A 27986-nucleotide genomic window follows, 5' to 3' on the forward strand; every position below is an offset into this window, starting at 1 on the left:
GCGGTGCACACCCAATTACCCCATTTAAGTAATTAACCTACTGCCCTGTATGTCTTTGGACTGTGGGAGGGTATGGGAGGACCCAGAGGAAATCCACGTAGTCACGGGGAGAATGTACAAATACCTTATAGGACAGTGGTAGAATTCAACCCCGGATGCCAACGCTGTAATATTGTTACACAACTGCACGTTCATCAGCTCCCCTCAGACTCGACCACTCATACACGCATGGTCAACAGTTTCCTATTGCCTACTCCACAGCCAAGCCACATGCCCTTCATAAGTGGAACCAGACCACCCAAAGGAAACGCAGGTAGTCACAGGCATGGCAGCAACCTCCACACAAAAGCACCCAAAGTCAGGGTTATATTATGTTAGTTTATTATAATTTTATATTTAAAGATGCAGCACAATAACAAGCCCTTCCAGCTCAACAAGCCTATGCCACCCAATTACACCCATGTGATCAATTAACCTACTAACCCACGTGTCTTTGCATTGTTTGAAGAGTTCCGGGGAGAAAGTACAAGCTCCTTACAGACAGTTACGGGAATTGAACTCGCTGGTGCTGTGAGGCAGAGTCTCTATCAGGTTTGCTGCTGTGTTGTCAAAGAACCAAAAATAATTCAAGGGAAAAAAAATCAGCAATTGGTTTGGGGCCTGGAATGCATTGCCTGAGAGAAGAGTTGGGGCAGATTCAATTGCAATGTTTGAAGGGTTGCTGGGGAAGTAGCTGAGAAAGAAATTTCAGAGCCATCAGGAGAGTGCTTGCTGGATTAGTCTGAGTCAGAATAGACTCAGAAGGCTGAATGGTCTCTTGACTGCTGTAAATGTCCTGAAATTTTACAATTGAAATGAGTCTAGGCTTTAAGTATGCTCAACGATGGCTAAAGGCTTTGACACAATCTGCACAGGCCATGGGTGATGTGGTGTGACCACAAAAAAGAGTGGCGAGGAGGATCAGAATATAACAACACATTGCATCAATCTACCATCTAATTTCTTCACTTGGCATCCCAATCGGCCATTGGTAAACTGGACAGCCCAGGGCAAGCCTTATGTCAGAAGAAAGAGACACTGAAAAATATTGATTTAATATTGAATCATTTCCCCAGAAGATACAGACACGGTCACTGGGACATTTACAAAAGTGAATCAAAAGCATTTTGCAAAATCAAATGACAAAGTGAATTGTAATCCATATTATAATCACCAAATTTCTCAAGATTACACTCTTTCAATTGTGCAGCCCGTTATCAGAACTTGTGTTTACAGAGGAAAAGTATAGGTGCTTTGCATTTGCTTACCACTAAACCTTGAATTTAACATATCAAGAGAAATATTTTATGACTCTACTTCCACAGAGTTGGCCTGTTGAGTGTTTCCAGAATTTTATTTTTTTTTGTTTCAGATTTCCAGTATCTGTTGCAATTTTCATTGAGTGCCATCGAGACAGAGACAGAGAAAGAGACATACAGACACAGACAGTCAGAGAGCCCTTCATCATGTTGCTAATGCAACCATTCAAAAACAATGTGGAGCCAAAGGCAAAGGAAGAGAAGGAATGAGCTGTAGGATGGGAGGCAGGTGAGATTGAATGTAGGACCAGAGGGCACAGCTTCAGAATAGGACACCCCTTCAGAACAGATGAGGAGAAATTTCTTTAGCAAGAGGGAGGTGAATCTGCAAAGATTAATAGTTCATGATTAGTAAGAGCATACAGGGAAATTGATGGGTTTGTGATCAGTTTGCGGACAAAGATAGTTAGAAGGGCAGGTAATGTTGAGGAATTGGAGTCTGTAGAAGGACTTAGACAAATTGAGCGAATAGTCTAAAAAGTGGCAGATGCATGGGAACTGTATGGCAATGCACTTTGCTAGAAGGAATAAAGGCAGATACTCTTTTATATTGGGGAGAAAGTTCAGAAATCAGAGGTGCAAAGGGACTTGGGAGTCCTAATGCAGGATTCCATAAAGGTTAGCTTGTAGATTGAGTTGGTGGTAAGGAAAGTAAATGCCTGAGGATTTGTTTATAAGGCATTGGTCAGACCGCTCTTGGTGTATTGTGAACTCTTTGGACCCTTTATTAGGAAAAGATGTGCTGGCATTGTATAGAGACTGGAGGAGGTCAATGAAAATGATTCTAGGAATGAAAAGGTCAACATATGAGGAGTGTCTGATGGTTCTGGGCCTATACTCATTGGGTATATTTAAAAGTGGATTTAAAGTGGAGGTTGACATGTACTTTATTAGTCAGGGTGTCAAAGGTTACAGGGAGCAGGCAGGAGAATGGCATTGAGAGGGAAAATAAATCAACCATGATTGAATGACAAGAGCAGATTTAATGGGCCAAATAGGCTAGCCCAGCTCCTATGTCTAATGCTCTTATTAATTGACCAAAGTAATGAATGGACAAGGCAACAAAGGAGCTGGCAATGAAGCAAAAGATTTCAGGAATCCCCATGTCATGTCATGTCAAATGTCAAATGTCAAATTCGAGGTTTCACACTTGTAAAGTGCTGAGAACCAACTCCCAATGGATGCTGATTGAATCCAGAATCTATTACTTTTTAAAATTTCCATATCCACCATTGACTAAAATCAAAACCTACTCTTCTTGAATTGTTACTCTTCGAGGACAGATTATCAGTGGCTCAGCATTCCTTCCCCCAGCATTAAGGCCTGGACTAAAGTAGGGATAGAGTCTCTCGGTGAAGTGATCAGTGAAAGTGAAGATAAGGGTCTTGTTATCTGCGTTGTAAAAGGAAATCTTCCCTCCTTCATAATCCAGGCAGACTTGAATCTTCTTCGGTTTCACCTGCAGATTTAAGTGCTTCCATGTCTCCGTAGCAGCCCTGTATTGGTTTCCATTCCTCAGTGCTATCAGCCAACATCCATTCCTTGGATTCAGGTCAATGGCATCTTTCCTGTTAATGGATTCTGCAGCCAGGCCCAAGTCCCATTCTGTCTTTCTCCCTACCACCACTTCCCAGTGGTGCCTCCCTGACATATAGCCTTCGCAGCCAAGAACAGAGAGGCACGGATTGAATCTCTCTGGGCAGTCATGGAGTGGCTGCTGCCTTTGCAAGGTGTGACTGACGCTGCTGAACCCCTCAGTTAGGAGAAGATAAGGGTGAGCAGTACGAGGGTCCAAGATGACAGGAGCTGAGGACATGGATTAAAGACAAATGTAAGGAAACGTTACTTAATGGAACATGCATACTTGGCAAAGATTAATGATAAAAGAATCTCACTGTGTAAACCAGTGAGTCAGAAGTGCAAATAAGGCTTTATCACCATCTGCCTCAAGAACTAAGAAGCGATGTAAATAGTATGGCAGGCAGTTTCTATAGAGAGAAAAAAAAGATAATATTTTAGATCAATGACTGTGGAGAGAGTCATCGAACATAGGGTGGTAAAGAGAGCTGTGGGTACATTGGCCATAAATCACAGTACAGTACAGGAGGTGGGAGGTTATGCTGTAATTGAATAAGATGTTGATGAGGCTATATTTTGGAGTACTGTGTGCAGTTTTGGTCACCTACTTACAGGGAAGGTAGATAGGTAAGATAGAGGAGTACAGAGAAAACTTACAAGGATGTTGCTGGGGTTTAAGGCCCTGAATTATAAGGTTGAATAGGACTGCATTCACTGGAGAGTAGGAAAATGAGGGAAGATTTGACAGAGGTATATAAAATTATGAGGAATATAGACAAGGTAAGTACAAACAGGCTTCTTCCACTGAGGCTGAGTGAGACAAAAACTAGAGGTCATGGGTTAAGGGGAATATGAGGGGAATCTTCTTCACTCATAAGTTGCTGAGATTGTGGAATGAGCTGCCTGGAGGAGTGTGGATATGGGTTCGATTTTCACATTTGTGAGAACTTTGTATAGGTACGTGGATGGGAGGGGTAGGGAGGGCTATGGTGCAATTGTGCATCAATGAGACTAGGCAGAATAACAGTTTGGCACAAACAAGATGGGCTAAAAGGCCTGTTTCTTTACTGCACAGCTTTATGACTAGTTCTGTTATAACTTCTTGACCAGAAACATTGGTTCGATTTCTTTCCCTATGAAGACGAAATTGATGATTTTGTGGCCAAGTCTGCAGATAATACAAAGATAGGTGTTGGGGCAGGTAGTGCTGAGGAAGCAGGCAGCCTGCTGGAGGGCTTGGACAGATAAGGAGAATGGCCAAAGAAGTGGCAGATAGAATACAGTGTAGGGAAGTCATACACTTTGGTAGAAGGAATAAAGGCAGAATCTATTTTCTAAACAGAAAGTTAATCCAGTAATTGGAGGTGCAAAGGGACCGGGGAGCCCTTAGTCCAGGATTCCCTGAAGGTTAACTTGCAGGATGAGTCTGTAGTATGAAGGCAAATGCAATGTTAGCATTCATTTCAAAAGTACTAGCATATAAGAGCAAGGATATTATACTGAGCTTAGTAAGGCATTGGCCAGGCTGCATTTGGAATATTGTGAACAGTCTTGGGCCAGATATCTGAGAAAGGATATGCAGGTATTGGAGAAGGTCCAGAGGAGGTTAACACCAGTGATCCCAGGAATGAAAAGGTAAACATATGAGGTGTGTTTGATGGCTCTTGGCCAATATTCACTCGAGTTTGGAAGAATGAAGAGGGATCTTATTGAAACCTACTGGATATTGAAAGGCTTAGACAGACTGGACATGGAGAGGATGTTTCCAATAATAAGAGGGTCTAGGACCAGAGGGCTCAGAGAGCCTCAGAAGAGAAGAATGGCCATTTAGAACATCAGGAATTTCTTTAGCCACAGAATGATAAATCTGTTCAATTCTTTGCCACAGATGGCTGGAGAGGCCTAGTCATTGGGTATAGTTAAAATGGAGGTTGATAGATTTTTGATTATTAAGAGAGACAAAGATTTTAGGGAGAAGGTGGAAGAATGGGGTTGAGTGAGGCCCTCCAATGGTTGGGGTCGACAATAGATATTGCATCCTAGCAGTCAATGTTATATGCAATTCAGGGCAGTTCGATTTTGAGTGCAAACTGCTGCCCATGTGGCAGGCTCCCCCTCCACACAGCCGATGAACACAAAAGGAATGGCAGACTGATACAATTTGGCACCAGTGGCATTGCAGGTGTTGCCAATCAGCCTTCAACTCAATGTAGGACTGCCTTAGGAATTCCTGCTCTAGAATCTTCCTTGGGTTTACTCTCAAATCCTTCCCCATGAGTGGGTATCGCCCGAAGGCAGCGGAGGTTTGAGGTCAGTTTTCCGTCTCTTAGGTGAGCTTATCTACCCGAAATGGGGTTGAGAGTGAAAGTAAATCTGTCATGATCAAATAAGCAGCTGACTCAAGATATTGAGTGGCCTGATTCTTCTCATACGTCTTATGGTCTAAAAGGGTGTCATGAACATTAGCTGTGTTTCTCTACCTGTGAATGCTGCCTGACCTGCTGAGTATCCTCTATGCTTTCTGTGGTTTAGCTTTCCATAATCTGTATGTTTTTGCTCTTCAATTACCATCAACTTCCATTGAATTGGATTCATTGACTTTCTTCGCTTCTGAGTCTCATAAGTGATAATTTTAGACGAGTTAAGATTTGGCACAATGAAAAGAATATCATTCAATTAATTCACACATTTCATTCGGTGAGTATGGTTCTAATGTCACTGAATCTGTGATCCCAAATCTCTTCAGGACAGACTGAGAATCTATAGCTCTGGTAATGGGTGTAAATTGCAGGATTTACTATGTGTGCATTCATAAAATTTAAAGGCGAGGAAATTGGCTATGTCAGGCATTCAGCAGAAAGGCTAATGGAGGAAATGCCTCTGTGTCAGTCCTAATGAAAACATGAGATTCTGCAGATGCTGAAAATAGAGTTGAACACACAAAATGCAGGAGGAACTCGGCAGGTCAGGCATCATCTATAGAGGGGAAGTAAACAGTCAATGTTTTGGGCTGAGACCCTTCATCAGGACTGGTAAGGATGGAGGAGATATGTCGTCTTGGTGCTTCTGTGTGACACAATTGCACCGAGAGGAAGCTGGTGTACAAAACAGGAATGCCAGTCCCTCCTCATCTCCCTCTCTGCCAATTCACCAATTTGGCATGAAAGAGTATTCGAGGAAGAGAAAAAGAATTAGGATAAATGTTAAAGACAGTGGAAATAATTTCAACAGGAACTTAAAAATTAATTGAATTTTTACTTTATCTGAAAATTAAAGAATCGCTTTACTTGTCACATGTATATGAAAGCATACAGTGAAATAAATTGTTAGCGTCAATAACCAACACAGTTCGAGGATGTGCTGGGGCTCATGGGGAAATATGGTCATAAAAAGTTTGCTCATTTAGCTGTGTGTTATGATAAAACTCTTGAAAACCAGGAAGCAATGTTAACTCAGGAAAGAATTAGACTAAACAAAAAGTGTTAAAGATTCTATGTTGAAACATAGAATGTATAAACTTTTGTGAGTATAGATACACAGATTCCATGATCCCATGCTTAGAAGAATGGTGGGGGGGGGGGGGGCAAGAGGGAATATCAAATTTTAAAAAGCCAAGACAAAGTGGATGTGTAAAGAATGTTTCCAATAGTGTGGAAGGCTAGGACTAGAAAGCACAATCTCAGAATCCTTTTAGAACAGAGATGAGAAGGAACCTCTTAAGTCAGTGAATGGTGAATCTGTAGAAATCATTGCCATACAGGGCTGTGCAGGCCAGGTCACTGAGTATAATTAAAGCAGGTGTTGATAGATTCTTGATTAGTAAGGGTGTGTCAAAGGTTAGAGGAAGAAAGCAGAATTGGGTGGGGAGGGAAAATAAATCAGCCACGGTGGAATGGTGGTGCAGACTCAATGGGCTCCAATATCTCATGAACAAATAGAAGATTTCTTTGTTCACTTTTCTTACTATCCTTAGTGAGGTAAGTGACAAAGTAATCAAAGGCAAGTTGGTCAGGATATGAGCGATAATAAGCTGATGAAAATGGAAGGGCAATGAGACCTCTCTGTTGGGAGCTACAAAGGGCTCAATCACCTCTTGGTCTGAAGTCAGTAAGTTACACCCAGTGAGATTTGGTTAGTTGAGCACATGGAACAGTTGTGGATCAGGTCCTGCTGCTGCCTCATGGCTCCACTTCTGACCTTCGAGTATATCTGTGCAGGGATTGTATGTACCACTTCTGTCTGACTGCTTGGATTTTTCTCCCATCTCCCAAAATCAAGGCAATTGTCACTCCACATTTTAGCAAAGGAGGGAGGCAGCAGGAAAGGAATTATAGAACGGTTAGGCTGACCTCAATGGTTGGGAAGATGTTAGAGTCAATTGCTGAGAATGAGGTTATGGAGTTCTTGGTGACAGGACAAGATAGTACCAAGTCAGCATGGTTTCCTTAAGGGAATTTCTTGGCTGATGAATCTGTTGAATTCTTTGAGGAGATTACAAATCAGACAGATAAAGTGGTTGTAGTGTATGTTGTGTTTGGATTTTCAGAAGGCCTTTGACAAGGTGCCACACCTGAGGCTCCTTACCAAGTTAAGAGCCTATGGTATTCCAGGAAAGTTACTAGCATGGTTAGAGCTTTGGCTGATTGGTAAAAGGCAGTGAGTGGGAATAAAGTGGTCCATTTCTGGTTGGCTGCCAGTGTGGCTGCCTTTTCAGATGTTCAGCAGGGGTTGGTGTTGGACCACTTATTTTTATGTTGTATATCAATGATTTAGGTGATGGAATAGATGTTGCTTTTTTGCCAAGTTTGCAGATGATACAAAGATGGATGGAGGGGCAGGTAGTGTTGAGGAAACAGGAAGGCTGCAGAAGGACTTAGAAAGATTAGGAGAATGGGCAAGAAAGTGGCAAATGAAATGCAATGTTGGAAATTGCATGGTTATGCATGTTGGTAAAAAAATAAATGTGCAGTTTATTTTCTAAATGGCAAGAAAATCCAAAAATCTGAGATGGAAAGGGACTTTGGAGTCCTTGTACAGAACACTTGCATGTAGAGTCGGCGGTGAGGAAGGCAAATAGAATGTTAGCATTCATTTCAAGGGGTCTAGAATATGAAAGCAGGGGTGTTATGATGAGGCTGTATAAGACAATAATGAGGCCTCACCTTGAGTATTGAGAACAGTTTTAGACTCCTTATTTAAGAAAAGATGTGCTGGCATTGGAGAGGGTTCAGAGGAGATTCACAAGGATAATTCTGGGAATGAAAGGGTTATCTGAGGAACATTTGATGATTGTGCTTGTACTCACTGGAATTTAGAAAGATGAGCGGGAATCTCATTGAAACCTTTCAAACGTTGAAAGGCATAGGCAGAGTAGATGTGGAAAGGATGTTTCCCATGGTGGGGGAAGTCTAGGACAAGAGGGAACAGCCTCAGGATAGAGGTGCATCCATTTAAAACAGAGGTGCAGAGAAATGTTTTAGCCAGAGGGTAGAGAAATTGTGGAATTTGTTACTACAGGGAGCTGTGCAGGCCAGGTCATTGGGTGTATTTAAAGCAGAGATTGATTGGTTCTTGATTGGCCATGGTATCAAAGGTTATGGGGAGAAGGCCAGGGCGTGGGGCTGAGGAGAGAAAATAAAAAGGATCTGCAATGATTGAATGTTGGAGCAGGCTCAATAGGTCAATGGCCTAATTCTGCTCCTAAGTCCTATGCTCTAGTGGACACAGCAGATGCTGCAATCTGGAGCAACTGAGAATCTGCCAGAGGAACTCATCAGATCGAGCAGCATTCATGGGGATGGGGGGGTGGGGGGGGGAGGGTAGGAAAGAAAGGAATTGTCCATGTTTTGGACGGAATCATTGCATCATCCCAATGGCATGTGGTTGGTAGCCTCATTGACCATTGCATATTACTCCTTGTGTTTAGCTGAGTGGTAGAATCTGAGGAATATCAACAGAAATATGGTGAGAATAGGTTGCAGAGGAAGTAGGAGGTCAGTGGGATTGCTCTGTGAGCCAGCCTAGCAATGATTGGTTGAAATGGCCTCCTAAGCCATCAGAATGTGTGCAATGTTTTCTCTGATGCTGGGAAGGATACTTTGCTTCTGTGACACATACCTGTATTGATCACGGTTAGCATCTTTTTCCAGACTCTGTACTGGAGAGAAGCAATGGAGTTCCCCACATTCACCACAGGACAAGCCCTGACAGGATTGTTGGCAGCTCTGTTCACTCTGTAAGAGATCACTAGTAAATTACACCAGAGTTTAGAGACACACGAGATTTTGCAGATACTGCAAATCTACAGCAATGCACTGGGAGTGCTGAAGGACTTCAGCAGGTCAGGCAGCGTCGATAAAGGGAAATGAATAGTGGACATTTACAGTTGAGCCTTTCACTGGAAAGAAAGGGGCAGAAACTGGAATAAAAAGATGGGGAGGGGGAGGAGCAAGAGTTGAAAGTGATAGATGAGACATGGAATGGTGGAATGAAGTACATTGAAACATATAATGAAACACGTAATTTGCATAGAGTGAAATCACAAGGGTTGTGCTGGGCAGAATTTGTTGCTATGTTGCACACCAATATCGCACACTGACTCTAACCTGTACATCTTTGGAATCGGAAGCATCCAGAGGAAACCCACACCGTCACAGGGACATAAATTCCTTACGAACAGAGACCAGAATTGAATGCCAATTATACAGCCGGCACCATAGTAGCATTTTTCTGATTGCTATGCAATCCCTGCCACAGATAGGCAGGTCAGGGGAGAGGGGGTGAAGTGAATCTGGGAGGTGACAGCCGGGAAATGCAAAGGGCTGAAGAAGATGGAATCTGATAGGAGAGGACTTATGCCAGATTTGCACACAAAATAAAGACTCAGAGTAAACACCTAACCTGTAGCTTTCCTCTGCTTCTGGCCATTCCTGCAAGAGTAAAGAAAGAAGAAAAATTGATCTTTTTTATTATATAATTCAGATCAGGCCCTTTGGCCCAAAGAGTCACACCACTTAGCATCCCTCCTAATTAACCTTAGCCTAATCTCAGGATGATTTACAATGATCAGTTAACCTACTAGCTGGTACATCTTTGGACAGTGGAAGGAAACCAGAGCACCTGGAACAAACTCACGTACTGACAAGATGGATGTGCAAACTTCTTATAGATGGCATCGGAACTGAACTCCAAACTCTGATGCCCTAAGCTGTAAGAGTGTTGCACTCCCTGCTATGCTCCCATCTCAGAAACAGTATTTTAAAAAAACAGTAGACTCCAGATCCCTTAGTGCTAAGTCTGCCATGGACCATAAGATATAGGAGCAGAAGCAGGCCATTCGGCCCATCAAGACTTTTTTAAATACTACAAAAAAATGGAAATAATATTTTAGAATCTATTTCACTAGTTTATAATCCAGGATATAATGTTTTAGACACCAGACCACCTCATACTTTTGGACATTAGTGCAAAAATATAACGATTGCATGTGTCAAAAAAAGGTAGTAAACAATTTATTTTTTCTTTCTTTGTTGCTGAGGGCATTGGCCCCTCCCTGGTGCAGATATCTGTGAGCAGCAGAAACCCACATTCATTCAATCCTGGTTGGTTTATTTAGCTTGGTTTTGGTAGTTGAATGAAACAAAACCACTCAACATTGGAAACACAATCAGTCTGTCTGAAGCAGATGGACTTCATTGCAATACAGTGGGTCTAGAGCAGGGGTCCATGGCATAAAACAGTTTGGGAAGCCCTGGTCTAAACTTAGTAAAAGGTAAAGATTAAACATAAGCTTTATTTGTCATATGCATATTGAAACATCAAAACAGACTGAAATGTGTTGTTCTGTGTCAACAACCCAACACAGTCCAAGCATTGTGCTGGGGGCCGCCTGCAAGTATCATCATGCTTCTGAAGCCCATATAGAATGCCCACAACTTACTAACCCTAAACACAAAAATACAACTGCAGATGCTGTGGAACAAAGAATACGGACACAATGCTGGAAGAACTCAGCAGGTCAGGCAGCATCTGTGAGAAAAGAGTAGCCAACGTTTCGGGCCGAGACCCTTCATCAGGAATGGTGGGGGGAAGAGAGGGCCGAAGCCCAGTAATAGAGATAGGGGAGGGGGTAGGGCCTAGAGGCGCCTGGTGGAAAACCAATCAGAGGAAAAATAAAGGGGGGAGGGGATAAGCATGAAAGCACTGTAGAGATAAAGAAGCAGAAAGTTGAAAGGGGAGAGAGGCAGAGAGGGACCTGGGATAGGGGGAGGGAATTACCAGAAATTGGAGAATTCAATGTTCATACCACCAGGCTAGAGGCTACCCAGACGGTAGATGAGGTGTTGCTCCTCCAACCTGAGTTTGGCCTCATCATGGCAGTAGAGGAGGGCATGTATGGACATATCTAGATGGGAATGAGAGGCAGAGTTGAAGTGGGTGGCAAACGGGAGATCCTGTCTATTGTGACGTACGGAACAGAGGTGCTTGACGAAGCTGTTCCCCAATCTGCATTTGTGCTTGCAGGGATGCTGCACCTGTCCCCACTCCTCCCGCCTTACCACCATTCCAGACCCCAGACAGTCCTTCCAGGTGAGGCAACACTTCACCTGTGAGTCTGCTGGAGTCATCTATTGCATCCGCACTGCTCCCAGTGCGGCCTCCTCTACATTGGCGAGACCCGACACAGATTGGGGAACCGCTTCATCGAGCACCTCCGCTCCGTCCATCCGTCACAATAGACAGGACCTCCCGGTTGCCACCCACTTCAACTCTGCCTCTCATTCCCATCTAGATATGTCCATACACACCCTCCTCTACTGCCATGATGAGGCCAAACTCAGGTTGGAGGAGCAACACCTCATCTACCGTCTGGGTAGCCTCTAGCCTGGTGGTATGAACATTGAATTCTCCAATTTCTGGTAATTCCCTCCCCCTATCCCAGGTCCCTCTCTGCCTCTCTCCCCTTTCAACTTTCTGCTTCTTTATCTCTACAGTGCTTTCATGCTTATCCCCTCCCCCCTTTATTTTTCCTCTGATTGGTTTTCCACCAGGCGCCTCTAGGCCCTACCCCCTCCCCTATCTCTATTACTGGGCTTCGGCCCTCTCTTCCCCCCACCATTCCTGATGAAGGGTGTTGGCCTGAAACATTGGCTACTCTTTTCTCATGGATGCTGCCTGACCTGCAGGGTTCTTCCAGAGTTGTGTACGTATTCTTACTAACCCTAACCTGTACATCGTTGGAACATGGGTGGAAACTGGAAGAGGCAGAGGAAACCCACATGGTCACATGGTGAATGTACAAGCCCCGTGCAGACAGTGGCTGGAATTGAACACCAATTTGTGTTTGCTGGTATGGTAAAGTGATGCGCTAACTGCTACAATATTGTGCCACCTGAGAGAAAGCGCAAACTTTACATCAACAGCACAATAGGTCAGGATGGAACCTGGGAGACTGGCACTCTGAGGAAGCAGCAATCTCTTCCCTACCACTTTAACTGGAAAGGCCAGTGACTCCTACCCTTAGAAAGTTGACTTCATCCATTTCACTCAGCTTCTGTTCAAGCTCCTGAATGGTAGCAGAAAGCGATGCGATTTCTTCAGTTATCTTTTCAATTTTTCCATTGGTTGCCTGACACTTTTTCTTCTTTTCCTGTTTCAATTTTTGCAAGGCCTTTCTCTCCTCCTTAACGAGAAACTGATGAAGTTTGTCAAATGTTTCCTTAACTTGCTTCTCTGCCACATTAGTTCGCTCCTGAGGAAAGACATCAAGACTTGGATTTATATCATAAGCACAAGAGATTCTGCAGATGCTGGAAATCTTGAGCAACACATGCTTAATGCTGGAGGAACTCAGCAGGTCAGGCATCATCTGTATGGGGTGGAGGGGAATAAACAATCAATATTTTTGGCTGTGACATCATCAGGACTAGAAATAAAGGGAGAAGAAACTAGAATAAAAAGGTAGTGGCAGGCTCTAGGTGATTTACCTCCTCCCTCACATGTATTCAGGGCCCCAAACAGCCCATCCAGATGAAGCAACACTTCACCTGTGAATCTACTGGGGTCATTTACTGTATCTGCTGCTCCCACCACGGTCTCCTCTAACATTGGTGAGACCCAACATAGACTGGGGGACAGCTTTGTTGACAGCTCACTCCATCTGCAAAAAGCAGTGGCCAAGCATTTTAATTCCCGTTTCCCTTCCTATTCCAACATGAGGTCCATGGTCTCCTCTACTCCTACAATGAGACCTCCCTCAGGTTGCAAGAGCAACAGCTCATGTTTCTTCTGGGTAAGCTCCAACCTGATGCATGAACACCGATTTCTCCAATGACTTAATTTTCCCCCATTGGCCTTTTTTCTTCCTCAAATCACTACTGTCTTCCCCCCCTTACCTTTTCTCTTCTACTCACCTGCCAATCACCTCCCCCTGGTATCTCTCCTCCTTCCCTTTCCCACTCCACTATCAGATTCCTTCTTCTCCAGCCTTTTCACCTATCACCTCCCAGCTTCTTATTTCATCTTCCTCCCCCTTCCACCTGGCTCCACCCATCACTTTCTAGCTTGTTCTTCTCCTCCTCCTCCCCTTATTCTGGCCTCTTTCCCCTTCATTTCCTGTCCTGGTGAAGGGTCTTGGCCTGGAATGTTGACTGATTCTTCATTTCTGTAGATGCTGCCTGACCTGCTGAGTTCCTTGAACATTGTGTGTGTGTTGCAGGTGATCAGTGAAACCAGATGAGGGGAAGGTGAATGAAGCTTGGACAGGATAGGTGGAAATGGTAAAGGGCTGATGGAGAAGGAATCTGATAGGAGAGGAGAGTGGACCATGAAGAAAGGGCAGGAGGTGGGGCACCAAAGAGAGGTGAGGAGCGAGAGTAACCAGAATGGGGAATGGAGAAAGAAGAAAGGAGGCAGGAATGATATTGTCAGAGATTGTCTGCCCGATGTCAGTGGTCACATAACCAGAACGTGATATGCACCACCTGCTCTCATGGCCTTACGTGACTTTGATATCTGGGGTGGGGGGCACTAAGCAGGTGCTACACCTTGCTCAAAGGTGACCTGCAGAGATGTATCTCCAGCCCACCACACTGGACTCTTATAAGACAATAGAACATCGGATCAGAATTTGGCCATCGATGTTGGCTGATTTATTTTCCCTTTCAATCTCATTCTGCTACTTTTTACCAATAGCCTTTGACAGCCTTACGAATTAACAGCCTGAAAGCCTCTGCTTTAAATATACCCAATGACTTGTACAGCCATCTGTGGCAATGAATTTCACAGATTCATCATCCTCTGACTAAAGGAATTCCTCAACTCTGTTCTGAGGGGATGTACTTCTATTCTGAGACTGTGTTTCATCGCCACCCCAGTCCTAAGATCCCACTACTGAAAACATCCTCTGCTCCCCTACTCTAACTAAGCTTTTCAAAATTTGGTAGGTTTCAATGAGATCTTCAAACTCCAATGAGTACAGGACTGGAGCCATCAAACACTCTTCATACATTAATCATCTCTGGACCCTATCCAATGTCAGCACATCCTTTCATAGACAAGGAGCCCAAAACTGCTTGCAATACTCCATGCTATCTGACCAATCCTTTATAAAGCCAAACATTATTTCCTTGTGCTCACACCCCTAGAAAAATAACTCAGCCTCTGCCTTAAAACAAATTTCACAAAATATGCCAATGAAATTAAATCTCATTCTGATAAATATACCCAGAGACCAAACCTGCACAGCACTCTTGGGTAGCATTTTCCAAAGATCACTGACAATGGGTGAACACAGATAACAAAGATAGTAATCCTTAGCTTAGCAGTAGTTTGTTTAGTTATAAAGGCACAGAATGAGGACTTTCAGCCCAACTGGTCCATTCTGACCAGTTAGTAGATCTGCTGCCTGTGTTCAGCCCAAAACCATCCAAGCCCTTCCTCTCCATGTATCTATCCAAATGCTGCTTACATGCTGCACTTACACCCACTTCGATCACTCTCTCTGTGTTAACAAGTTACCCCTCAGGTCTCCTTTAAGTCCTTCCCCTCATGTATCTTTTTTCTAGTTTTGGACTCTCCAAGTCTGGGAAAAAAACATTCCACCTTATGTAAACTTCTTTGAGGTTACCCCTCTCTCTTTTACAGGCCCTCTGGTCTAGGCAGCATCCTCAAATATTTCCTGCACCCCCTCCAGCTTGGCAGTGCCTTTCCTACTACATATTGTAGCCATAAAACTTACCTGAATAGTAGTTAATGTTTTCTCATAGCTCCTTTTTGAGGTTTTGCATTCATTCTTCCTGTTCTGGAGGGGTCTCAGTAATGCTTTAAGCCGTTCCTGAAAGGAGTATGGCATCTGCTAATTATTGACCATTTGTGGTGAAATTTGGTATTTATAAAATCAATGATAAGAAACAAAATATTGAAACCTATTCTTATCGAGGACACGAGTGCTAATTGCATGAAGAACCCACTCAAGTTGCCGGAGGAACTCAGCATCTATGGAGGGGATGAGAGCTCCCCACCACTGAGGACATCTTCAAGAGATGGTGTATGAACAAGGTGGCAGCCAACACTCAGAGATCTCAGCATCTAGAAAATGCATCTAGGGAATGGGTACAGGAGCTTGATGATCCGCAAACAGTGTTTTAGAACTATCTTTTATATACCCAAGTTGGTGTAGTCTTTCATTGAGTCTGTTACATTTATTAGTATGTAGATTTATTGAGTATGCACACAGGAAAATGAATCTCAGGGTTATATATGGTGACATACATGAAACACTTTGATAAGTTTATAGAATAACTTATAGAACATTTTATGTCATACACTGCACTGCTGCCACAGAACAACACATTTTAGGGCATAGTCATAATAAACCTGATTCTAATTTAGCTGGAATATCTCTGCCCTACACAGGCAAATAGTGGTCTGGAAAACCCGGCAGTGGGAAAGGGGCACTTTTATGTAACTTTTAAAAGGAGAACTAGTAGGAGGACATAGTTCTATTCTTCCATTCAGTAAAAGAAAATGAATTTCTGTGACTCCAAGGAGCAATATCTCGGATGGGGCGCATATGATTGGGTAACTCCACTGTCAATCAAGCCCAGTGAGCCAGATTACCAGAGTTCATATTATGTTACCTCCCATCCTCCACGTACGTCTTTGATAGGGAGAAGTTGCTGAAATTTATAGATTATGCTTCTCCCTTTTTAAACAGATTGTCTTCTGAAATGTGCCAGTAAAGACTATTGACCAGAATTTCCCACTCGGGAATCAATGAGTACTTATTATTATGAAAACATTCTGGAAAGTTTCACTGCTATTGCTGCCCTCTGCTCCACAATTCCCAATGGGAATCAAAATCCGTGCTGATAATTCACTTTGCACAGCTATCCATATTAAAGTCGGGGCAACGAACTGGAGGGGTCTGACTGATACATTCATTCCTTGCAATGCGTCAGGCCTCACCTTAAACTCTTTGACGGCTTCCTGAGCAGCCACCACGTCATGGTTTGTGTGTTCGTTTGAGCCCCGGCAAAGCACACAAAGGAGTTTCCTGTCGGCCTTACAGTAAAGTTTCAGCGGTTCTTGATGTTTCTGACATAGTTGGGGAGGGCAGTCTCCTCCTACCGACTCCTGTTGATGGTCGTTCGTGAGATCGCGGTGGGAGACTGCATTCTGCACGGCCGCCTCTCTCTCTGTAATCTCCGATCGACAGGTGGAATTCCACATCGGCAGGTAAATCAGCGAAAGTGATCCTCACAGACACTTGACCGAAATAACGAACTGGGTCTCAAACCGGCTGTCAAATCGGATAATCCGCAGGCAATACCTGCAGAATACCATTTAGAGCAAACACTTCCTCTCCAGATTATCGTCCTCACCCTAAGTTTCGATTCCCGCTGGCAGTAATGAAATAATTTTTAAAGAGGCGGGGTAACACGGCTCCCGGAAACAAGAGCAAATAGTAAAGTTTGACAAACCTCTAGCGTTGCACAGTGCAGATGATATAAACTGCTTACGGTCTGGTATAGAACGCCAATGCCCAGTCTACCAAAGGTAAAGCCCACCCCACCAATGAATACATTTACGTGGGCTACTGCCACAGGAGAGCAGCGTAGATCACTTCAATACCCACAAGTAGGACCTACAGACTCACCTTCACTGACCCTTTACAACTCAGTTCTCAGTATTATTTTTATTTGCATCGTTTGTCTTTTGCACATTGATTACTTGTCAGCCTTTGTCTGTCACTGTATGGTTCTTCGTATCTTCGTAAAATCAATCTCAAGGTCATTCATGGTAGAACTACAGCACAGAAACCAGGCCATTCGGCCATTCTAGTCTGTGCCAAAATTTTATTCCGCTCGTCCCATTGACCTGCACACAGTCCATAACCCTCCAGACTTCTCCCATCCATGTATCTATCCAATTTATCCTTAAAACTTAAGAGTGAACCCGCATTTACCACGTCAGATGGCAGCTCGTTCCACACTCCCACCACTCTGAGTGAAGATCCCGCTAAATCTTTCCCATTCATCCTAAAGCCATGTCCTCTCGTATTTCTCTTTCCTAATCTAAGTGGAAAGAGCTTACTGGCATTTACTCTGTCTATACCCTCAATTTTGTAAACCTCTATCAAATCCCCCCTCATTCTTCTTCGCTCCAAGGAATAAAGTCCTAACCTGTTCAATCTTTCCCTCTAACTGAACTCCTGAAGACCCGGCAACATCCTAGTAAATCTTCTCTGCAGTCTTTCAATCTTACTAATATCCTTCCTATAGTTAGGTGACCAGAATTGCATACAATACTCCAAATTTGGCCTCACCGATGTTTTATACAACCTCACCATAACATCCCAACTCCTATACTTTGATTTATGAATGCCAGGATGCCAAAAGCCTTCTTTACAACCCTGTCTACCTGTGACGCCACTTTCAGGGAATTACGTAACTGAACTCCCAGATCCCTTTGTTCCTCCGCGCTCCTCAGTGCCATACCATTTACAGTGTATGTCCTACCTTGATTTGTCCTTCCAAAATACAACACCTCACACTTGTCTGCATTAAATTCCATCTGCCATTTTCTGGCCCATTTTTTCAGTTGGTCCAGATCCCTCTGTAAGTTTTGAAAGCCTTCCTCACTGTCCACAACACCTCCAATCTTAGTGTCATCAGCAAACTTGCTGATCCAATTTACCACATTATCATCTAGATTATTGATATAGACAACAAACAACAATGGTCCCAGCACAGATCCCTAAAGCACACCCACTATTCACAGGCCTCCAGTCTGAGAAGCAATCATCCACTACCACTGTCTTCTCCCACACAGCCAATTTCGAATCCAGTCTGCAACCTTTCCATGGATACCTAGAGTCTAAAACTTCTGAACTAACCTCCCATGTGGGACCTTGTCAAAGGCCTTACTAAAGTCCATGTAGACAACATCCAGAGCCTTTCCTTCATCTACTTTCTTGGTAACCCCCTCGAAAAACTCTACAAGATTCATTAAACATGATCTACCACTCACAAAGGCATGCTAACTATCCTTAATCAGCCCTTGGCTGTCCAAATACTTGTATACCCAATCTCTCAGAACACCTTCCAATAATTTACCTACTACTGATGTCAGGCTCACTGGCCTGTAATTACCTGATTTACTTTTGGAGCCTTTTAAAAAAAACAGAACAACGTGAGCTACCCTTCAATCCTCCAGCACCGCACCAGTGGCTGAGGACATTTTAAATATTTCTGCCAGGGCCCCTGCAATTTCTACGCTAGTTTCTCTCTGAGGAAATATCAAGTCAGGTCTGGGGGATTTATCTACCTTTATTTGCTGTAAGGCGCAAGCACCTCCTCCTCTTTAATCTCTATATGTTCCATGACACTACTGCTTGTTTCCCTTCCTTCCATATATGCTGTGCCAGTTTCCTGAGTAAATACTGATGCAAAAAAACTTTTAAGATCTCCCCCATCTCATGAGGCTCCACACATAGACGACCACTCTGATCTTCTAGGGGACCAATTTTGTCCCATACTATCCTTTTACTCTTAATATACTTGTAGAAACCCTTTGGGTTCACCTTCACATTATCTGTCAAAGCAACCTCATGTCGTCCTTTGGCCTTCCTGATTTCCTTCTTTAGTATATTCTATACTCTTCAAGTACCTCATTTGTTCCTTGTTGCCTATACCTGCTATACACCTCTCTCTTTTTCTTAACCAGATCATCAATATCCCTTGAAAACCAAGGTTCCCTATGCCTGTTAACTTTGCCTTTAATCCTGGCAGGAACATGCAAACTCTGCACTCTCAAAATTTTGCCTTTGAAGGCCTTCTGCTCACTGAACACATCCTTGCCGGAAAACAGCTTATCCCAATCCACTCTTCCTAGATCCTTCCTCATTTCCACAAAATTGGCCCTTCTCCAATTTAGAACCTCAACTTGAGGACCAGACCTATCCTTATCCATAATTAACTTGAAACTAATTACATTGTGGTCACTGGACCCAAGATGTTCACCTACACATACTTCTGTCACCTGACCTGTCTGGTTCCCTAATAGGAGATCGAGTGCATCCTCTCTCGCAGGTACCTCTACATATTGATTTTGAAAACTTTCCTGAACACATTTGACAAACTCCAAGCTATCTAGTCCTTTCACAGTGTAGGAGTCCCAGTCAATATGTGGAAAGTTAAAATCCCCTACCATCACAACTTTATGTTTTTGTTTTTTATATATAAAAACATCAGTCTGCTACCTCTCTACAGATTTGCTCCTCCAATTCTCTGACTGTTGGGTGGTCTATAATACAACCCTATTAGAGTGGTCACACCTTTCTGGTTCCTCAGCTCCACCCATATGGCCTCTATAGACAAGCCCTCTGGGCTGTTCTGTTGACACACAACTGTGATATTTTCCCTGACTAGTAATGCCACTCCTTCCCCTTTCATCCCTCTATCATGTCTGAAACAATAGAACCCTGGAACATTAAGCTGCCAGTCCTGCCCCTCCTGCAACCAAGTCTCACTAATAGCAATTATGTCGTAATCCTTCATGCCAATACACGCCCCAAGTTCTTCTGCCTTACCTACAATACTCCTTGCATTGAAATAGATGCACCTGAGAACATTTCTATCACATACAAACCTTTGATTTCTGTCTATACATGCAATCCTCGCATGACCTTTAACTTCCTCCACCTCACTATCTGCTCTAACACTCTGGTTCCCCTCCCCCTGCAAATCTAGTTTAAACCCCACCCCCCTCACCCAGAGCAGCACTAGCAAATCTACCTGCAAGGATGTTAGTCCCCCTCCAGTTCAGGTGCAAACCATCCCATCGGAACATGTCCCACCTTCCCTGGATCAAAGCCCAATTGTCCAGAAACATGAAATGCTCCCTCCTGCACCAACTCCTTAGCCATGTATTTAGCTGTACTATCTTCCTATTTCTAGCCTCACTAGCACATGGCACGGGTAGCAATCCTGAGATTGCAACTCTGGAGGTTCCTTCAACTTTGCACCTAACTCCCCAAGCCCTCTTTGCAGGACCTCCTCCTCCTTCCTATCCACGTCATTGGTCCCTACATGGACCACGACATCTGGCTGCTCACCCTCCCTCCTGAGAATACTGTGAACTTGATCCGAGATATTGTGGACCCTGGCACCAGGGAGGCAATAGACCATCCAGGATTCTCGATCTCTCCCACAGAACCTCTTATCTGTCCCCCTAACTATTGAATCCCCTATCACTATTGATCTCCTCTTTTCCCTCCTTCCCTTCTGAGCTGAGAGTCCAGTCTCGGTGCCAGAGACATGACCGCTACAACTTCTCCCTAGTAGGTCATCCCCACCAACAGTATCTAAAACGGTATTCTTATTGTTGATAGGAATGGCCACAGTGGTGCTCTGCTCTTTCTGTCTATTCCCCTTCCCTCTCCTGACAGTCGCCCAGCTACCTGCCTCCTGACTTTTAGGGGTGACTGTCTTGCTGAAACTCTTGTCTATTTCTGCCTCAGGAATGATCTGAAGCTCATCCAGCTCCAGCTCCCTAACTCAGTTTGTCATGAGCTGCAGCTGGATGCACCTTTTACAGGTGTAGTCATCAGGGACAATTGTGCTGTCCCTGACTTCCCACATACTGGATATGAAGCACTTGACTGCCCTAACTGCTGCCTTCATTAGCTACTCCTAAATTAATTAGATTAATTAAAGGAGCTTACCCAGCCTTACCTCACTGGGAGCAAGCTCGTCCTCAGCTTCTTGAGCCAAAGCCTCAAAGCTCTGCTCCTGCCCTGAGCCACTCACACACTAGCCGCTCTTTTTCTTATATTTCGGACAGTTTAGATGCATCTAGGTGTATTACTGCCCTCCAGAGGATGTATAATTAATTATAATTCTGCTTCCAAATGCTGTATGTGCTCATTAGATAGCAATGCCACAGATTGTTTTTCTTTCCAAATTTTGTCAAGCTTCCAAGTAATTGCACTGCCTCAATTACATTAATTTCATCTGACTCATTTGTAAAACTAAAAGCTTCTTGTTTGAGAATATTCATTATCACATGCTTAACATTTAAAATTGCTGTTTTCCAAGCTATTTCCAAGTTTTCCCTTTCTTGAGTCAAAGCCTGTAGTTGTTTGCTGAAATCTTCAAGTTCTTCCTCATTTGTTTCCATGTTTTCTTTTTATAATCTGAATGTAGATAATTCACTTTGCAACAAATTCCTTTTTCCTTTTGTAACTTTGGGTAAACTATATTTAGCTGACAGTTGTTCAAACAAAAAGAGACTTCCCTCTTCAAACAAGTCCTGAAAACATTTAATACCTAATCTATCCCATTCTTTAAAAGCCACATCAATCATAGAGGGTTTAAAAAATAATTAGAAAAAAATGGGACTCAAACAAGAAACTCTCAATAAGCCAAAGTATTTTTGGAATTGTATCCAAATTCTCATAGTGTGTTTAACTACCAGATTATCAGTTAAATTACTCAGAGCCAAAGGAAGTGAGGATCCAAGAAGAGAAATAATAGAAAATTTATTAACAGAGTTAGCTTCTAAAGAAAACCACATCGGGCAATCCTCACAATTAATGTAATATAACCAAAATGTAAGATTTATTATATTAACTGCCCAATAATAAAATCTAAAGTTTGGTAAGGCTAATCCTCCATTCTTTTTATCTTTCTGAAGATGAATTTTGTTTAATTGAGAACACTTATTCTTCCATATACAAGATATAAGAGTCAAGGGAATCAAAGAAAGATTACACTAATATGTATTGACAAGTTTATTGTCATCTGACTGCACATATATGCAACCAATTGAAGCAACATTCCCCCAGATCATGGTGTACCCATGAAACATAAATCACAGTGCACAAACCAAAATATTACCATAAATAAAATGTTTAAAATGCATATAGTATGTAACACAGGTAACTAGTACACTGCTCTGTCCTCGTGACCAGACCTTGCTGTTGACAGGGTACTCACTGGTCTCACAGCTCAAGGGAAGAAGCTTTACTCTAGTCCTGGTGCTTCATTATCTCCTTCCTGACAGTAATAGGTCAAAGAGATTGTGTTGGGTTGTAGAGGTCCTCAACAATGCTTTTGACCCTTTGTCTACAATGCCCCTGGTAAGTGCCACACTTAGGGTAAGGGAGATCCAGTAATCCTCTTGGCAGGTTTTACAATCCTCTGTAGGGTCCTGCGGTGCAATGCCTTACAGCTTCCAAACCACACAATGATACAGCTACTCTCGATGGTGGTTCTGCAGAAAGTTGCTATAATCCGTGCAGGTCTCAATCTCCTCAGAAACTGTAGATGCTGCTATGTCTTCTTGACCAATGTAGTGTATTCAGACTTTTAAAAAATCTCACCAGCATATGTCATGAATGTCATGAAATTTGTTAACTTTGCAGTACAATGCAGTACATGATCATAGAAAAAGAAAACTCTGAATTAAAGATATACAAGTAGTACAAAAATATAAATAAAAAAGTAGTGAGGTATTATTCATGGGTTCAAAGTCTATTCAGAAATCAGATAGTAGAGGAGAATCTGTTTCTGAGTCACTGAGTGTGTGCCTTCAGGCCTCTGTACCTCCTTCCTGATGGTAACAATGAGAAGACAGCATGACCTGGGTGGTGGGTTCCTCAATGATGGACACCACTTTTCTGAGGCACCACTCCTTGAAGATGTCTTATATACTATGGAGCTTAGTGCCCATGATGGAGCTGACTAATGTTACAGCTCACTTCAATCCTGTGCAGTAGCCCAGTTTAGATCATGCATTATGTGCACACCAAGGAATATTATTATATCAAGTTAACAAAGCACTATATACAAGTACTTTGATTAATAATTTCATCTGGAGTTTTGTATTTGTGAAATGTTTCAGATGACAAACTTTATACATTTGGTGTAATATGAAGTAGTTTAGTAGCCAGGGTAATTGGGTTTAAATTATGAGGGCACTTAATACACCAATTTGGTAGCTGCTTTGTCACAGAGTAAAATACAACACAAGCTGTGGGAGGAACTCAGATGGCCAGGCTGTCCCTGCAGAGGGATGTGGACAGGTCTGTGGATAGGCAGATAGAGGAGGGGAGCATTTAAATGTCAAGAGGCTGGAGGTGCTGATGTGTGGTGCTGACAGAGGGTGATGATGTAGGGTTATTACTTAAGAAAGAAAGGACATGTGGGTTTAAGATGAGAGGTTAAAAGAGGCATGGGGCATAGTGGTTAGCACAACATTTTACATTACCAATAACCCGGGTTCATTTCCCTCTTCTGTCTGTAAGGAGTTTGTACATTTGCCCTGTCCCTGCATGGGTTTTCTCTGGGTGCTCTGGTTTCCTCCTATATTCCAAAGATGTACCAGTTGGTAGGCTTGCTGGTCATTGTAAATTGTCCTGTGATTAGGCTACTGTTAAATTGGGGATTGCTGGGCAGTGTAGCTCAAAGGGCTCCATGCTGTATCTCAATAAATAAATAGGTATATAAAATTGTAAGTGGTATAGATAGGGTAGACTGCAGGGACTTTTCCCATATCAAGATAGAGAAAGCTAGAAGACAAAGGTTTATTTAAGAGCTAAGAGGTTTAGAGGGGAATCAGATGAGTGTGAGTCCTCTGCCTGAGAGAGTGGTAGAAGCAAAGTTGCTAACAAAGAAATTAGGAGAACTAAAAGAGGACATGAGGTTGCATTGAAAGACAATGTGAAAGAATCCCAAGGACATCTGTAGCTATGTAGGAACAAAAGGATAGGAAGGGTCAATCAAGCTTCAAAGTAATCCAAAATATTTTATTTCAATTTATTACAAGATTACTATACAGAATGTAAAACCAAACTAGTGAAGGCAGGTTCAAATAACAAATTCAAACGCAAACATTTGTAATCCATTATGAGTATAGAAAGGGATATACAAAGATAAGAATTCGCACATAATTCAGTTACCAAGCTGTTTCCGTAGAAAAGCAACATCCATCAAAGATCCTCACCATCCCGGCCATGCTCTTTTCTCGCTGCGGCCATCAGGTAGAAGGTACAATTACTTCAGGACATGCACCATCAGGTTCAACCATCAGGCTCTTGAACAAGGGGATAACTATACTTCTGTTATTTAATGCCTGTTATTTATTGCCATTTATTATTTGCATTTGCATAGTTTGTTTACAGATTACAGTTCCTGATGTTTACAGTGTACAGATCTAGTTCTATTGATTTGCTAAGTAGGCCCACAGAAAAAGAATTTCAGAGTTGCACGTAGTGACATATGTACCCTGATAATAAATTTTACCTTGAACTTTGAACCACGAAGACTTCAAGATACTGGACAGTTGCTTTAATCCATGATGGAACAAGGCTCCAGAAATTGCTTTGGCCAAACTTGTCCTCCCATCTGTCTATAGCAAGTTTGTCCAAAATGGATTCTGCAAGCTGTGCAACCAGAACATAAAGAAGCACAAAGAAATTACTGAAGACTAATAGACACTGATTCCCCTCTTACCTTTATGAAAGCACAGCTTTAAATGAAAGACAACACCATTAACTAAGCACAGATGGTCACAGAAATGACGATAAAATCAGACCAAAGTTTTACAAACTCTATCTCTTGAGCTGGCACACTGGAAAATGTGCCAATGTTCCATCATGCAGTTCTAAGCCCCTGTCAATAGAAGGCATCTTTGTTTTGGTAACTCTTCCTGTTCCAGAAAGCTAAGCAAAAGGATACAGGGAAAGTGATCAGGGCATTGATTCAGCAGAAGATGGAGACATTAGAGGATGCCAACATGGGAATGGGTGGCAATGTGATGGGGAGCAAAGTTGACAAAGGCTCTCCAGTAGTGACCTACATAGGCCGTGGCCCTTGCTCTGAAGCTAATGCAAGTCCAGGCTCTCTGGTGATGACTCATTTTGGTATTCCCAGTCTTCAATTTTGCCTGGGTGACATAAAAATAATACATCATTGGATAGCTTTGTGCATACCCTGGTCTCTGACGTCTGCATGCTATGCACTTTAACAATTCTATCCCCTTTTAACTGATACCCAAATTTAGGCATCACTTGTTCCAAACTAGGTACAAGATAGTCTGAACCATTTTAGAACTGCCCATTTTCAAAAGCCCCAGGCACCCACTCAAACTGATAAAATGAAATTGGAGAGAGCAGGGCAGGGAGAAGAATGTCACAAGGTTAGATTTAACCACCAAGTGAGAGTGTGGGATTGGGTCAGCATATGAGCCAGCTACAGAACCAGCCTGTCTTCTATCCTAATGCAAATAATAGAATAACATCTAATTATGTTTCTAACAAAGAGCACAAGATCAGATTACCCATCTCAGATTTATGCACATGCAGTGGAAACCAAAATACCACCATATGTGCCAAAGTCATTTTCTAGCAAATGATTCATGGCTTTGTGCAATACATGAGCATTAGTGATAAGATTTCAGAAAACCAAAAACTACCTTACCAATGTTTCGCAAGCAGTGACGGTGGACTGTTGTTGCTTTAGCAACTCTAATTGTTCTTCCATCATTTCACCTCATCTTTGAAAGATATTCTGCAATAACTTCTGCTGGAGATGAGGAACACTGAGCTGAACTGAAATATAACTTTTGATTTTGTTTTATATTCTATGTTTTTCCACTTTTTTGTTGCCATTTTCATGGTTTATTTTGTGTATTGTGGGGGGAAGGGGGTTTTGAATTTTCCTTCTTTGAACAGGCTCCACAGTTCTTATTTGTTTCATGGCTGTCTGTAGGGAAGATAAACCTTATGTATGCTGCATATGTACTTTGATAATAAATCCTTTGCTACCTCAGTTTGTCTTCCAGTGTTGTCTTCTGCTCCCTGTCCAATTCATGCTTCTCTTCCTCTTTCTGTTTTTGCATGAAACATCTGATCTTTGTTCTATGTCCGCTTTGAAAGTGAGAATACAACTACAACTGTGAATATTCCTGCTGCACCCAGTGACCTGGTGATCAGTCTTGGATACTGATGTCAGGCCGTCTTTCAGGAGGGTGGACCCTCACAAGTCAGCAGGCCCTGAGGGAGGACCTGGTAAAGCTCTGAAAACCTGTGCCAACCAGCTGGTTGGAGGATTCAAGGACATTTTCAACCTCTCACTGCTACAGTCAGAAGTTCCCACCCGCTTCAAAAGGACAACAATTATACCAGTGCCCAAGGAGAGTACTGAGATCTGCTTTATTAACTATTGCCCAGTAGTACTCACATCTATGGTGATTAAACGCTTTGAGATGTCAGTCATGGTCAGAATCAACTCCTGCCTCAGCAAGGACCTGGACCCTCTGCAATTTGCTTTCACCACAATAGGTCTACAGCAGACGCAATCTCAATGGTTCTTCACACGGCCTTAGATCTCCTGGACAGTACACCCAAAATTCTGATCTATAAGCTGTATCACTTGGGCCTTTGTACCTCCCTCTGCAATTGGATCCTTAACTTCCTAAGCAAAAGACCACAATCTGTGTGGATTGGGAATAATATCTCCTTTGCTGATGATCAACACTGGTGCACCTCAGGGGTGTGCTTAGCCCTGTTCTACTCCCTCTACTCCCTGTGTGGTTAGATATAGCTCAAATGCCATCTATAAATTTGCTGATGACAACTATTGTCAGTAGAATCTCAGATGGAGATGAGGGTGTACAAGATGAGAAATACCAGCTAGTTGAATAGTGCCGCAGCAACAACCTTGCATTCAATGTCAATAAGATGAAAGAGCTGATTGTGGACTTCAGGAAGGGCAAGATAAAGGAACATGAACAAATCCTCAGAAGTATCAGAAGAGCGAGTGAGCAATTTCAAGTTCTGAGGACTTTACGTTGTCCCAACATATCAATGCAGCTATAAAGAAGGCAAGACAGCAGCTATATTTCGTTAGGCCTTTGAAGAGATTTTCTTTGTCACTAAAACACTTGAAAGCTTCTATCGATGTATAATGAAGAGCATTAACAGGCTACATCACTGTCTGGTATGGGGGGAGGGGCTACTATACAGGACCAAAAGAAGCTACAAAAAGTTGTAAAATTAGTCTGCTCCATCTTAGATATCAGCTTCTGTGGTATCCAAAACATCAAGGAGCAGTGCCTCAGAAAGGCGGCACCCATCACCCAGGGCATGTTCTCTTCTCATTGTTACCATCAGGAAGGAGGTACAAACTCAGTGATTCAGGAACAACTTCCTTCTCTCCTGCAATCCAATTCCTAAATGAACATTGAACCCATGAACACTGCCTCACTTTTAAAAATATTATTTCTGTTTTGCACTATTTTTAATCTAATGTTACTAATTGATTTACTTATTTTTTCTATATTATCATGTATTGCATTGAACTGCTGCTGCTAAGTTAACAAATTTTATAACACATGCTGGTGATAATAAACCTGTTTCTGATTCTTTTCTTAATTAAGTATCCTGAACCTGGTGGTATGAACAGTTACTACCCCTCAATCATCAGGCTCATGAATCGAAGGGATAACTTAGCTTCACTTGCCCCATTATTGAAATGTTCCCATGAT

The 27986-nt window shown here is 42.7% G+C and overlaps 1 protein-coding gene across 2 annotated transcripts; it reads right to left on the minus strand.

Moving 5' to 3' along the window:
• Positions 1-379: 379 nt before the first annotated feature.
• Positions 380-16831, minus strand: LOC132394648 (zinc-binding protein A33-like). 2 transcript variants are annotated; one of them, XM_059971003.1, is made up of 6 exons: positions 16404-16831; positions 15175-15270; positions 12454-12687; positions 9837-9865; positions 9054-9169; positions 380-3164 (listed from the first exon to the last, which is right to left on the minus strand). In XM_059971003.1, exons 1-6 carry the CDS (start codon positions 16665-16667, stop codon positions 2608-2610), a joined length of 1296 nt encoding a protein of 431 aa, XP_059826986.1. In that variant the 5' UTR covers positions 16668-16831; the 3' UTR covers positions 380-2607. The 2 variants fall into 2 exon arrangements, with proteins under 2 accessions (XP_059826986.1, XP_059826987.1); XM_059971004.1 differs by lacking the exon at positions 15175-15270.
• Positions 16832-27986: the final 11155 nt, after the last annotated feature.

This window comes from Hypanus sabinus, chromosome 5 (genome assembly GCF_030144855.1).
Source record: "Hypanus sabinus isolate sHypSab1 chromosome 5, sHypSab1.hap1, whole genome shotgun sequence".
Taxonomy (NCBI): domain Eukaryota; kingdom Metazoa; phylum Chordata; class Chondrichthyes; order Myliobatiformes; family Dasyatidae; genus Hypanus; species Hypanus sabinus.